Source organism: Atractosteus spatula, assembly GCF_055471065.1.
Source record: "Atractosteus spatula isolate fAtrSpa1 chromosome 17 unlocalized genomic scaffold, fAtrSpa1.hap1 SUPER_17_unloc_6, whole genome shotgun sequence".
Taxonomy (NCBI): domain Eukaryota; kingdom Metazoa; phylum Chordata; class Actinopteri; order Semionotiformes; family Lepisosteidae; genus Atractosteus; species Atractosteus spatula.
In genome coordinates, this window is record NW_028296638.1 from 115,517 (window position 1) to 128,728 (window position 13,212).

The following is a 13,212-nucleotide window of genomic DNA, read 5'->3' on the forward strand; positions in this document are numbered from 1 at the left end:
AGCAGCGGGTGCAAGACAAGGCACACCCTGGACAGGTCGCCAGTCCATCACAGGACACTCACACACACTCATGCCAAGCGACAATTCTCCCAGAATCCAATGAATCCACCAGCATGTCTTTGGACTGTGGGAGGAAAATGGAGCACCCAGAGGAAACCCACGTGCTATGAGGCATCAATACTAAAAACTGCGTCACTGGGATATCCATGACATATTTGAATATGGAACAAGTAAAGGTTTATTTGCTGACGCAGCTACTTACTTGAACATATTTGTATATGTGCAGATTTTCATACAATTAACATCCATTATGAATGCTGACAGGTAACTGTTTTACACACAAACAGAGGATTAAATCCACAGCAAGGCTTGTACTCACTGGGGTCCATTCCAGTCCCATCGTCAAGGAAACACAGCATGAACCCACCACGCAGCTCCGGCTTCTTCTCTGGAGAGGAGAGGACAGAAAGTGGGCCAGAGAGATAACACCGCCCTGCTCTACAGAGACAGACACTTACTCCTGACAGCATGAGGAGCTTACGGATGAGGCTTACCCACTTTTGACATACACGTACCGAAAATGACCTACGATTCTGGCCTTTTATGTGAACTTGCTTGTTTTAGCCAGTTCAGCTACTCAGAAGGTGAGCACCTAGCAATTTAAAATACGTTACCCACTTTCGAAAACTCGTAAGATAGATGCATTAAGACTTGCAAATTAAATATTTTCATAAAATTAGAGCTATGAACCCTCTGCCTCATTTGGAAACGGGGATGAATCTCTCCAAACGTGATTAACTGGAGCAATATATACAGAACAAAAGTCAACAGGTGACTTCAAAGTCAGTTTAAAATAAAACATAGAAGCACCCCACAATCTGGCCAGAACAATAAAACGATTGGCAAGAGCAAAATTGGATTTAAAATCCATTGAGAGTGAGAGTGAGAGTTTTAATTTGCTAAGGTATGCACAGCAAAAACATAAACCTACCAAATTGCTAAGGTTCAAGACTGTGAGCCGCTGAGCTTTATATTTCTAAATTAACCTGATGAAATGAGGCATGAAGAAGATGGTGACAGCAACAGGCGATTCCACATTACAAACAGATGGAGGCTTATGTCCTGACAACATACTTTCCATTTATTAGTCAGAACCCTTCCTACTGCTTGCTAAGATAAGTGGCCACAAACTTAAAAGAGGCATAGAAGAAACTTTTTTTCGAAATATTTTCGACAAAAAATCTGCAAATACGGTTTTCGCTCTCAGGGCTCCTGTACTTCTGCAGCTGTTCCCTTTGCTGAGAGCTCTTTCATGAACACATCACATTACTCTGCTCTTTCTGCAAGCAGCGGCGGTCCTCATAATAACTACAGCACAGCCAGCGCCTGAGGAAACATAAAAACACCAAAACACCTTCCTCTCGGTTCAGATCACAAGTCAGAGTAACCGCCATACTCAGCTGTCAGACAAACAGACCATACTGTTTGAAGACACAGTACCAGAAACAGATGGTTGAGCGCAGTATGTGAAAACTACCTGTGTAGATGTCTATTCTTTTAGCATCCGCATCCCTGCAAAGACAAAACAACATTAGATATGCTCTGTGGGAAGTGGAAGAGGCAGCAGATAGATATTCTGTGGTTACAAATGACAGTTTCTGCACTACCTCAACTGATTTATGAACGGAACTAAACTTAACTAAGCTTAACATACCAACCTTCCCTTTGAGAACCTTGCGCTAAGCTGAACATCTACACAAACAGCGAGCCAGGATGAAAGGAAGAAAGCAGGCTAGAAAGAGGATTTGTACCTTGCGTTGTTCACAAGCTCAGCTAGGGCTCCAAACAGGAACTCGTGAGTGGTCCTGAAAGAGTGAAAAGAAATGACTGACTCAAATTATGCGACAACGATACTGAGTTTTTTAAAATAATAACTTGTCTTAGATAGATAGATACTTTATTGATCCCGTGAGGGAAATTGCAGTGCAACAGCAGCTTAACACACACAACACAGCCACAGTGTAACGAAATATATAATAATAGTACAATACATACAATACAGTACAAGAGTTACTCACAGTCCGGACGCACAAGAACAAACTAGAACAGAACAGTACACAGAAAATCGTATCACACATATGAATATAAATATAGATGTAACTATAGATATAAATATAAATGTATTGCACAGGTCCCTGGCATATATTGCACAAAAAGTGGTTGTAAACGGGAAAAAGAAAAAGAAAAAGAAAGAGAACAGATGTAGCAGTAGATGTGTAGATGCGTTTAGTCCAGAAACAGGTCACTGTCGATGTTGCCTCTGCCAAGACGCAAGGTGGATGCGTTGTACAGTCTTATGGCAGACGGCAAGAATGAATGTTCCACCAAGACTTGGCGGCAAGAACGGCAAGTCTTGGTGGAACAGCAAACTGCATTAGCCGAACAGGGGGCAGCCAAGGTCCACTGTAACTGCACTGACACTGGGGGCTGTGCAGGAGACATCTTGATAGTCCAGACAACCACATGGTCATTTTCGGGACCGTTTATACCAATACAGGACCACAATGCAGTGTGGTCCTGTAGTGGTATAGATAATGTGTAGATAATGGATGGGATACACATTCACTCAGGCAGAGGACGGACCATTTAGAGTTACCCGGTAGCCTCAGACAACATTCCTACATTCCACTACGGAAGGTAACTGGAGCACCTCACTCACTGACTGTACTGACTGTATTGTATGTATTGTATTATTATTGTATCATTCGTTACACTATGCTGTGTTGACTGCATGAAGCTGCTGTTCCACTGCAATTTCCCTCACGGGATCAATAAAGTATCTATCTATCACCTGGAGCTTCCACATGGCCAAGAGAAAAAAACTGTAAATGCTACACGGAGAGCACGTCAAGACAGAATCAAACTCGAGACACTAGAGTCGAGAAGTGCAGTGTGTTCCAGTCCCAAGTCAGCCAAACAGGAAGCCATTCAGCCTGACTGGATCCACAGCAAATTTCAGGTTTTGCCAAAAACGCATAAAACGTGTGAGTGTATGCACCAACCCCCGACAGCTTTAGGACAGGAATTCAGCCACCCGCTGCTCTTAGAAGGAATTAAGGAGAGCAAGACCTCAAAGCGCCAACCACAGACATCACTGAATGTGCTGAATGACTCACATTGTCCAAAAACTCAGAGGTCACCGTTCTACTGCTTCATCGGCAGCACCGTCACCCGCCACTTCAACAACCTCCGCAAGGAGGACCAGAAGAAGCAGCGGCTGCTCAAGATCATCACCACCCTGGTGGCGGTCTTTGCCCTCTGCTGGACCCCCTTCCACGTGCTGAAGAGCCTGGATGCCTTCATCTACCTGAAGGTGCTTCCCCAGACCTGCGCCCTGCTGAGCGTCCTGCTGCACGCCCACCCGTACACCACCTGCCTGGCCTACGTCAACAGCTGCCTCAACCCCTTCCTCTACGCCTTCTTCGACCTGCGCTTCCGCTCGCAGTGCCTGTGCCTGCTCAACCTGAAGAAGGCCATGCACGGCCAGATGAGCTCGCTGTCGTCCACCCTCAGCACGCAGACCCAGAAGTCCGAGGTGCAGTCGCTGGCCACCAAGGTGTAGGGAGCCCCGCTCCTGGGGGCGACAGACTGTGTGCACGGAGCCGGCGCGCAGAAAAAAGCACGCGGTTCCCGGACTGAGATCACCTTCCCCCCATTGTGGGAGAAAGGGACTTTGAAAAACTGAAAACCCGGTCTGTTCGCTGGGCTGTAACACTTGGAAAACCCAATGTGTGGACTTGTTCTGTTATTGGGGTAAGCCCACGCGCTTATACCTGGGCTATGAGGGGTTCCCCCAACAAACAACGCTGGGGCCAGCTGGCTGTGCCTCCAGCCGCTTGCGTTGTACACATTTTTGAAAGAGGTAAATGTGTTTCAAAGACTTATTTTTTTCTGGCTTGCCTTTTTTTTTAAAAGAGTACATGCTGTAAATTGCCGTAAAGAATTCAACCAGGGCTGAATTCTGGACAGGAGGAGTGAGATGAGAGGGAGGTCATAAGTTGTTGGCAGTGAAGTTTCAGCCTGGTCACACTGGGAAAGAAAAATGTACCGAGTGTTTTCCAGGTTTTTTTGTGCTCTGTTGCTGTCGTACTGTTTCCTTAGCACTTGTTTTAAAGAAGAAAGATTGTGCAGCCCAGTCTCCACTTTTGCTAATCTGTGCTAATGAAGGAAAGGGGCCAGGGGCTGGTGAGTGTGATTAGAAGGAAGGTGTTGCAGTTGAATTAACATGTCGGACGACAGAGGTGGTCGGGCAGGCAGATGGCTGTTGCCAAATGTTTTTCTGGGAGGGGGAGCAGAGGTCTAGGAGATGATGGCTACGAATTGACTTGAATGCACTGTTGTTACATGACTTTGGAGCTGGGGTGACTTATCATCTGTAAGTGGCTTTTGCTGTGAATGTCTCAGAAATTAAGGATTTGTATTATGGATTGTATGTTTTTGCCTATAACTAACTACTGTATCTGGATGCTTTTTAGCATTTCCTATTTGTAAATAAAAAGTGTTTTTAAAATATTCCTCTTAACTTTCTTCAATCCCTGCTGGCCGTGTGAATGTCACCCTGCCTTTAGTGCTGCTGTGTCTCTTCCCACACTTGCTCATTTGTGCAGTTGTTTCAGTTTTTGAAGACGAGAGGAACCGAGCAGCCTGCTGCTTTAAAAAAAAGCACAGGGAAAATAATGACTGCAGTTCTTTTGGGATATTGAGCTTTTCCAGGAAATTCTTTTTCTTGGCTGAGTTAAAGCAAGGGTGTCTCAGCAAGCCCGCCAGGCATGTTGAAAATGCACTATAAAGGAATTAGAAAAAGAAGCAGAGTCTGGTCTCTAACTTTTAAACATCTGCCTGCAGCAATGTGGTCAAGCAGATGTCAATAATTCCCCAGACACGATGTATTTTTTGTGTTGTTTTTTGCCAGAATATGAATAAAGTGACAGGTGGGCTTGAATCTTAAGGTAAAATAGTTCACTTAATACTGGAAAAATGGGGCAGAGTTCACATTACTGTTAGAGTGGAAAGTTATAGGACCCTTTAATAGATATTACATCACTTCATGTGCATCTACTCAAACAAGAAAACTCCCAGGAACTAACCACCATTCACATATAGCATGAATACATCATTCTTGTGCCTTATTAGGATGCTACAGGGAAGCACAAATTCAGAAAATGATGTACTACACAAGCGCTGAGAAAGACTGGTCTTACTATTGAGTTAATTGATTCATACTACAGTCAGAGGTAAAAAAGTCTTTTCACAGCATTTCTATGCAATAAGAGTTTTCATCCCAACCTTACAAAGTATATTAGTTCATAAACACTGCAACAATTTAACACAAATTAAACAATCATATATTATACAACAGACTTCTGTAATTAATAATAATAATAATTAATAATTGCTTACATTTATATAGCGCTTTTTTCTGGACACTCCACTCAAAGCGCTTTACAGGTAATGGGGACTCCCCCTCACCACCACCAGTGTGCAGCCCCACCTGGATGATAATTATGCTGGGTGATATGAAATGTTGTTACTGTAGAATTGTGTACAAAAGCTCTCTGCTCCATTGACTTTATGTAACTTGGTGCCCTTAAAAAAATGAAGCAGTCCACTACAACGTACTGTATGTAAGCTTTCATTCATGTGTCTTTAATCCTGACCATTACTATTAATACTTAACAAGACTTGCAGTTCTATTAGGATTATATGCACTTGTGTATTTTAACAATATTAAGCTTGCGTTCCACAAAAAAAAGTTTGTACATTTGAAAATGCACCCTGAGTGAGTGATGTATTGAGGTGTGTTCTCCTAAGACAAACATAATTTCATGTCAGCAATCCGATAGCAAACTTCAGAATGTGCATACAAGAAAGAATCTTAAATTAAGTGTGTTAATTGCTACATTCCAGAAGAATCCATGGGGCTTTTACCTGCAGTAGTAAGGACCATGTCTAAGTTGAAGAACATGATAGAAACGACCTCTATTGTTAGGGATATGCTGCCTTGGAGTCACCAGAAATTCTGGCTTTACAGACACAAAAAAGCCTGACAAGTGCTGTCAGATCTTAAGTTACAAGATTCATGTCCTAGCAGGTGTGCAGTGAATTTCTTTTGAACTTTAAGGCCACTGTATTACATTTAAGAACTGTCAGCCAGTGGTAAACCACACATGAAATCTCACAGGACATACAAACCACAACACGTTCTACATGACATCAGGACAAAACGAGTGCTGAGTTAAGCCCCTTCATTCTGTATGAATGAAGTAACTTGCAGGCCAACCAGAGTGTTCGGAGACAAGAAAACTGATGATTTGTCATTTGCATTCCCAAGTAACCACTAAAACAATCTGTTGAGCTTGCTAGAGGATTAAGGTATGTGTTTCCCTCAGCCGTCATTATGTATGGCATTTGACTGTGAGCACTTGTTGTAAGACCTGTAGAATATTACCAGATGAATACAGATGATGAAAGATGACTAACATCTTACTAACAGTTGAACTGCACAGGTGATTATTTGGTTATCAGAATGTGTGCTTTATAAGATGTTTAAAAATGGTTGATTCAGGAAGTTGTGAATCGATTCCTCTGGCAGCCAGCTTATTGAGTCAGGCAATCAAGTAAAATTACAACCTGAATTAAAAGCATTTAGGCCTTGGAGAAATATTAGCGACATGTGGCTGAAAACACAAGCAGGTCTGAAGATCTTAATTATTTCCCCCTATTTTCACCTGAACTATTCATTTAATTTCTTCCTGCAAAGTGCTGATCAATTGGTAGTAAAAATCTTACCGTGTAATTGTTCATGCTGTGTAATTGAAGAGCATCCGTTCTTCAATTTGGTGTTAACCTTCCTTCTGGCTTTGTCCTAATTCTGTCTGGATAATCCAGTAATAATGTCTGGCAGCAGTAAGTGACGATTCAGTTTTTTTGAAAACTTGTTTCACTTCCATACTGCTGTTTTTTCCTTCCGTGAGGTTTTATTGAAAAGGAACGCTCAATAAAACCTCAAGAAACTAAACTCAACACTGAATAATGAACTATTATTCAGTCCGTGGTTTTCCTTTAATGAGCTCAGTTGGACACAGTCTCATTTGTAATCCTTTGACAATTGTTGCCAATCAGCTCTGAAAACAGGCCAATGTTTGTGCTGAGTGTTGAGGTGGCTGATAAACTCAAGTCCACTGATGTGTGGGGTGTGGGGTTCAAGATGAACTTTTTGTGGCTCACCTCTTTCTTTTAATCCACATATTCAAATTATTAAATTATTTGTAGTCAAGTATTACATAGTTTAATAATTTTAATAATAATCTTGGCATGAATTCCTGTAGGAAGCTAAGGGCTTAAAAATAGAAATTTGTTTCATGAAGGTGTAAGATTTAAATCCTTTACTGAGGTTCCTTATAGCTAAAACAGAATTTAAAACATTTTCTTCAAATAAGAAATATTGTGATCACTCCTATTAACAGAAATAAATCTAGACTGGAAGTGTTTGATTTTGAAACCTGCAGTCTTTAACCTTAATTCAGAAAAAATCTGAATTTTATTGCATTTTGAAGTGAGGATCAAAAGTGAAAGATGTGTAGAAATGTGTCTTTTCCTTCCTTATCTAACTCTTCTTGGGCTCCATAAAATGTTATTGCAATACTCTCCTCACTGTAGAAAGTGACAGTCAGAATTAGGAACATTTTTGGGCTTTTGTTTTGGCATTGGAGACGTATTCAGAGCTTTAGGCAATCTCTACATGGAGCTGCACAAGACAGAATACAAGTGAACACTATTTTTTTGCCATCTATAGATCTCCTGATCTCCTTTACTCAGATAAAGTGTGACTATCAATGGCTGTTTCTTAGACACTTAGATATTTTCGTCCTCCTACAGTCCAAAAACAAGCAGGTAGGTTAACTGGCTTCTGGGAAAATTGTCCCTGGTGTGCGTATGTGTGTGTGTCTGTCCTACAATGGACTGTTATCCTGTCCAGGGTGTACCCTGTCCTGCACCCTTTGCTTGCTGGGATCGACTCCGGCTCCCCTGTGACCCTGAATTGGAATTGAAGTGGAACAGAAAATGGGCGGATGGTGTTTTATGTGTGTCATTGTTAATCCCATGTAACACATATGTCATTATGATTATGTCTATCTATCTCTCTGTCTGTTGATATATATGAAACACTACTGTCACTTTTCCACAGTACGTGGTGACAGAAGCAAGCTAACTTTGAGCAGTGACACTTTAGGCTGTGTTGTGTTTTAAAAAAGGGCAAAAAATTCATACTGCTCTTAAATCAACCATAAACATGAAAGTTGACCCTGGAACAAGATGTATATATGGACATTTTGCAGGTTCAAGTTAGCTGTACCTGGACCAATCCTACCAATCCTATATGAATTAAAGAATCAGCAGAGAGGTGGGCTGGTTTAGCATGCGGTTAACTTGTAAGAATAACTAAAAGAGACAGTGAGATGAGCATAATGTAGAGCATAATGGGTTATAGATTGGATAATGTGCCTCACTTATTGATGTTGTACTGTAATAAAAAAACACAAAGTCAAGTCTGTCCTAAATAACTGAATTCCAGAGAACAGCATGGCCACATTTATTCACATCTCTAAGTATTGCTTTAAATCAAATTCAGCAAAGACACATCTCCAGGAACACTCTGTTCTTTGGAACCGCAGTGGAAGCCCACGAGACTGTATAGACGCCTCTGAAGGCTTCCTGCTTCCCTGGGGTACAAAAGGAGGTAAGACGCAAAAACATTCAGCAGCTGCAGCCTCATGATGGTTAAAGCCAGAGAGCTCTTCACTGCAGACAGATGATCATGGGCTTCCAGATGTTGGGGGATGGCTATAACAGAATCCACAAACAGCTGCATTAACCCCTTTCCACTGTGGTGTCCAGTATTAGACATTTAAGGCTACTGGTATAGTGGTCACCCTGTGTGGAAGAGGACACAAGTGTATCTTGCCACCATGGGCTGTGAAGAGGTTTGGGACAAAGGTAACACCTGGATACCCAATGCACACTGGCTTCTTCAGGATACATAGTGTCGAAAACTACCGTGTGAAGCTGCCAGCATGAATGTAGTATTCACAGCTGGGCTGGAAGAAAGAAGTGAATGACAAAAAGACCATTTGAATGACGATTGAAACAAATGTCTCGTGGTCAGATGAAATGAAACTTGAGCTTTTTGGCTCATCTGCGTTATGTCTGGTGTAAAACTAGACGAAGCTGGTGTAAGAGAAAACACTCTTGACCACTCTTATGTTCTGGGAGTCCTGGAGCCCTAGACAAGACAGGGGAAATGGACTCCAACACAGACCTGGACATACTGGCCTGACACCTGGCTCTTCTGCCAGGAGTACTCTTGTGTGGCCAAAACTGGAGATTCCAGCATGACAGCGATCCAGAGCTCACATCCAGATTGAAAAAGAAAGGTTAATCACACACAGAACAGACACTCTCGCCTGCCCATCCCGATCCCCAGAGCTCAATCCAGCTGAAGCTCTGTGATTCCGATTCAGGATGGCAGCTCAGTGAGGGAAACCAAAGGGTCTGAAGGGGTGTGAGCAAGTCTGCATGAAGGACTGGTCATACGGTGGTCCTGTGAAGTGCCAGGACCTCAGAGCTCACTGTAGGAGGTCTCATCACTAGAATTCCTGCCAGATGAATACTAACAACAAGGGGGTGAAGAAATGTAACCTTTGTCTTTTGAAACTTAAATTATTAATAGCAAATATGAACGTGCTGTGTGCAATGCTGTTACAATTACCGTGTAACTCTTGAGGAATTTTTAATGCAAGAAGCATGATCCAATCTGTAAATCTTTCTGTTATTTGGTGATACAGTGTTATCCGATCCCCTGATGGGATAAGAGCTTATCTGAACAATAAGTCGAAATAAATCTGGATCATTTCAAAGGAACTCTATGTATGTGACTACAGCACAAAATCCCACAACATTGTGACTTTCAATTCATTCTTATTCCTATAATTATAGCCTAAAATCGAATTGAATTTAGTCACAGCAAATCACAATGCCAGCACTGCTCTAAGACAAGAAGAGTTGCAAATGAATTTGGTAGAGGGATGTGAATTTCAGCTCCCGCGTTCTCTCAGTGACCTCGTCCTTTGATATGGCTTCCTCAGCCTGTGGTCTAGTGTGCCACACATGGGGGAGTCAGACAGGTTCCTTTGAGGATCTCAGGACGAAGGCTGGGGAGGGGTGCGAGTGTGCGAGAGGGTTACCTGCCACTGTCCCCTCGCAGCTGTCGCCCCTACTGGGACACAAAAGCACCACCCAAGTGAAAAAACGACCGGCTCACAGGTGGCTCTGCTCTGGCCCGTCTCCCAGCAGACCGAGCAGAGGGGACAGCTCCCCTAGAAAGGACACCTGAAAACACAGACTAACATATCTCACCCAGTCTTTCATCTTGGGACATGCTCCAACCTGTTGTCCCTGTCAGTCCTAGCAGAGAGACACACTGAGGGTATGCAGCTACAACTTGTATTTGCTTACTCTCTGCATAGAACTCAGTAGAGCACAAATGTATTTGATTTGTGTCTCCATACATCAGGCTTAAATACCTTCCAGAATTTATCCATCTTAAGTATATAAATGAGCTTAATTTGACTTTTTTTGAACAGGTGTAATAGCTTTAACCAGAGATCCCACAGATTCTGCTGATCCACCTGGGAATTCAACTTCAGTCACATTTGTTTTTTACAGTGTCACCTGTCTGTTAGTCCGTTCCTGTGACCATTGGTGAGAAAATTCCATCCTGCCAGGGTTCTGTGCGTAGTTTGAAGAAATGTCTTACAACACCCAACGCCGACACCCCCCCGAGAACCCCCACACACCGCCCAACGCCCACAAACCCCACAGACCCCAAAACCCCCACACACCCCGCAGAACCCCCACACACCGCCCAACACCCACACACCCCACAGCCCCCAAAACCCCCACACACTCCCCAGAACCCCCACACACCACCCAACGCCCACAAACCCCACAGCCCCCAAAACCCTGACACACCGCCCAACGCCCACATACCCCCTAGAACCCCCACACACCGCCCAACGCCCACAGTCCCCAGAGCCCCCACACACCGCCAAACGCCCACAGTCCCCAGAGCCCCCACACACCGCCCAACGCCCACACACTCCCCAGAACCCCCACACACCGCCCAACGCCCACACACCCCCAAGAACCCCCACACACCGCCCAACGCCCACACACCCACCACACACCCCCACAGCCCCATCCGCACACACCCCATTCTGGTAAGACCCGGCCCGGACTTGACTGCTGTGGAACTGAAGCCCAGTAGGCCTCGGCGCTGCTCAGAATCTGGTGAAGGAATTTCTTCACGATCGATCAGGAAGAGAGAATCCAACCACATCATTGCAGCACTGAGGCAAAGACAGAGGTGCCAGCCCCCTGCACAGCGCCAGACCAGAGCCCACACCCGCCGGGCCAGACCGAGCCAAGACCCGCCGGGTCAGACCACAGCCCACACCCGCCGGGCCAGACCGGAGCCCAAACCCGCCGGGCCAGACCGGAGCCCAAACCCGCCGGGCCAGACCACAGTCCGAACCCACCGGGGCAGACCACAGCCCAGACCCGCCGGGCAGACCAGAGCCCAGACCCGCCGGGCCAGACCACAGTCCGAACCAGCCGTGAAAAACCACAGCCTGAAACCGTCCCACCAGGCCAGACCACAGACAGGACCCGCCGGCCCTGGCCAGACCAGAGCCCCATCCGCACACCCCAACTCCCACACACACAACACCACACACCGCCCAACGCCGACACACCCCCCCGAACCCACACACATCGCTCAACGCCCACACACCCCCCAGAACCCCCACACACCGCCCAACGCCCACACACCCCACAGCCCCCACACACCGCCCAACGCCCACACACCCCCCCGAACCCACACACATCGCCCAACGCCCACACACCCACCAGAACCCCCGCACACCGCCCAACGCCCACACACCCCCCAGAAACCCCACACACCACCCAACGCCCACACACCCCCCGAACCCCCACACACCGCCCAACGCCCACAGCCCCCAGAACCCCCACACACCGCCCAACGCCCACACACCCCCCAGAAACCCCACACACCGCCCAACGCCCACAGCCCCCAGAACCCCCACACACCGCCCAACGCCCACAGCCCCCAGAACCCCCGCACACCGCCCAAACGCCCACACACCCCCCTGGAACCCCACACACCGCCAACGCCCACACACCCCCGAGAACCCCCACACACCGCCCAACGCCCAGAAACCCCACAACCCCCAAAACCCCCACACGCCGCCCAACGCCCACAAACCCCACAGCCCCCAGAACCCCCACACACCGCCCAACGCCCACACACCCCCGAGAACCCCCACACACCGCCCAAATGCCCACACACCCCCCTGAAACCCCACACACCGCCCAACGCCCACACACCCCCCGAACCCCCACACACCGCCCAACGCCCACAGCCCCCAGAACCCACACACACCATCCAACGCCCACAGCCCCCAGAACCCCCACACACCGCCCAACGCCCACACACCCCCCGAACCCCCACACACCGCCCAACGCCCACAGCCCCCAGAACCCCCACACACCGCCCAAACGCCCACACACCCCCCTGAAACCCCACAAACCGCCCAACGCCCACACACTCCCCAGAACCCCCACACACCGCCCAACGCCCACACACCCACCACACACCCCCACAGCCCCATCCGCACACACCCCATTCTGGTAAGACCCGGCCCGGACTTGACTGCTGTGGAACTGAAGCCCAGTAGGCCTCGGCGCTGCTCAGAATCTGGTGAAGGAATTTCTTCACGATCGATCAGGAAGAGAGAATCCAACCACATCATTGCAGCACTGAGGCAAAGACAGAGGTGCCAGCCCCCTGCACAGCGCCAGACCAGAGCCCACACCCGCCGGGCCAGACCGAGCCAAGACCCGCCGGGTCACACCACAGCCCACACCCGCCGGGCCAGACCGGAGCCCAAACCCGCCGGGCCAGACCGGAGCCCAAACCCGCCGGGCCAGACCACAGTCCGAACCCACCGGGGCAGACCACAGCCCAGACCCGCCGGGCAGACCAGAGCCCAGACCCGCCGGGCCAGACCACAG

At 47.0% G+C, this 13,212-nt stretch overlaps 1 protein-coding gene and 1 long non-coding RNA gene across 2 annotated transcripts; one reads left to right on the forward strand and one right to left on the reverse strand.

Annotated features, from left to right (window-relative positions):
• Positions 1 to 427: 427 nt before the first annotated feature.
• On the reverse strand, positions 428 to 1,858 carry LOC148810789 (uncharacterized). The gene is made up of 3 exons (XR_016086597.1): positions 1,812 to 1,858; positions 1,538 to 1,572; positions 428 to 448 (listed from the first exon to the last, which is right to left on the reverse strand). It is a non-coding gene; the product is annotated as an uncharacterized LOC148810789 (long non-coding RNA).
• Positions 1,859 to 2,372: 514 nt separating this feature from the next.
• On the forward strand, positions 2,373 to 3,622 carry LOC148810790 (apelin receptor A-like). The gene is made up of 2 exons (XM_088908929.1): positions 2,373 to 2,406; positions 3,072 to 3,622. Exons 1-2 carry the CDS (start codon positions 2,373 to 2,375, stop codon positions 3,620 to 3,622), a joined length of 585 nt encoding a protein of 194 aa, XP_088765055.1.
• The last annotated feature ends 9,590 nt before the right edge of the window (positions 3,623 to 13,212 follow it).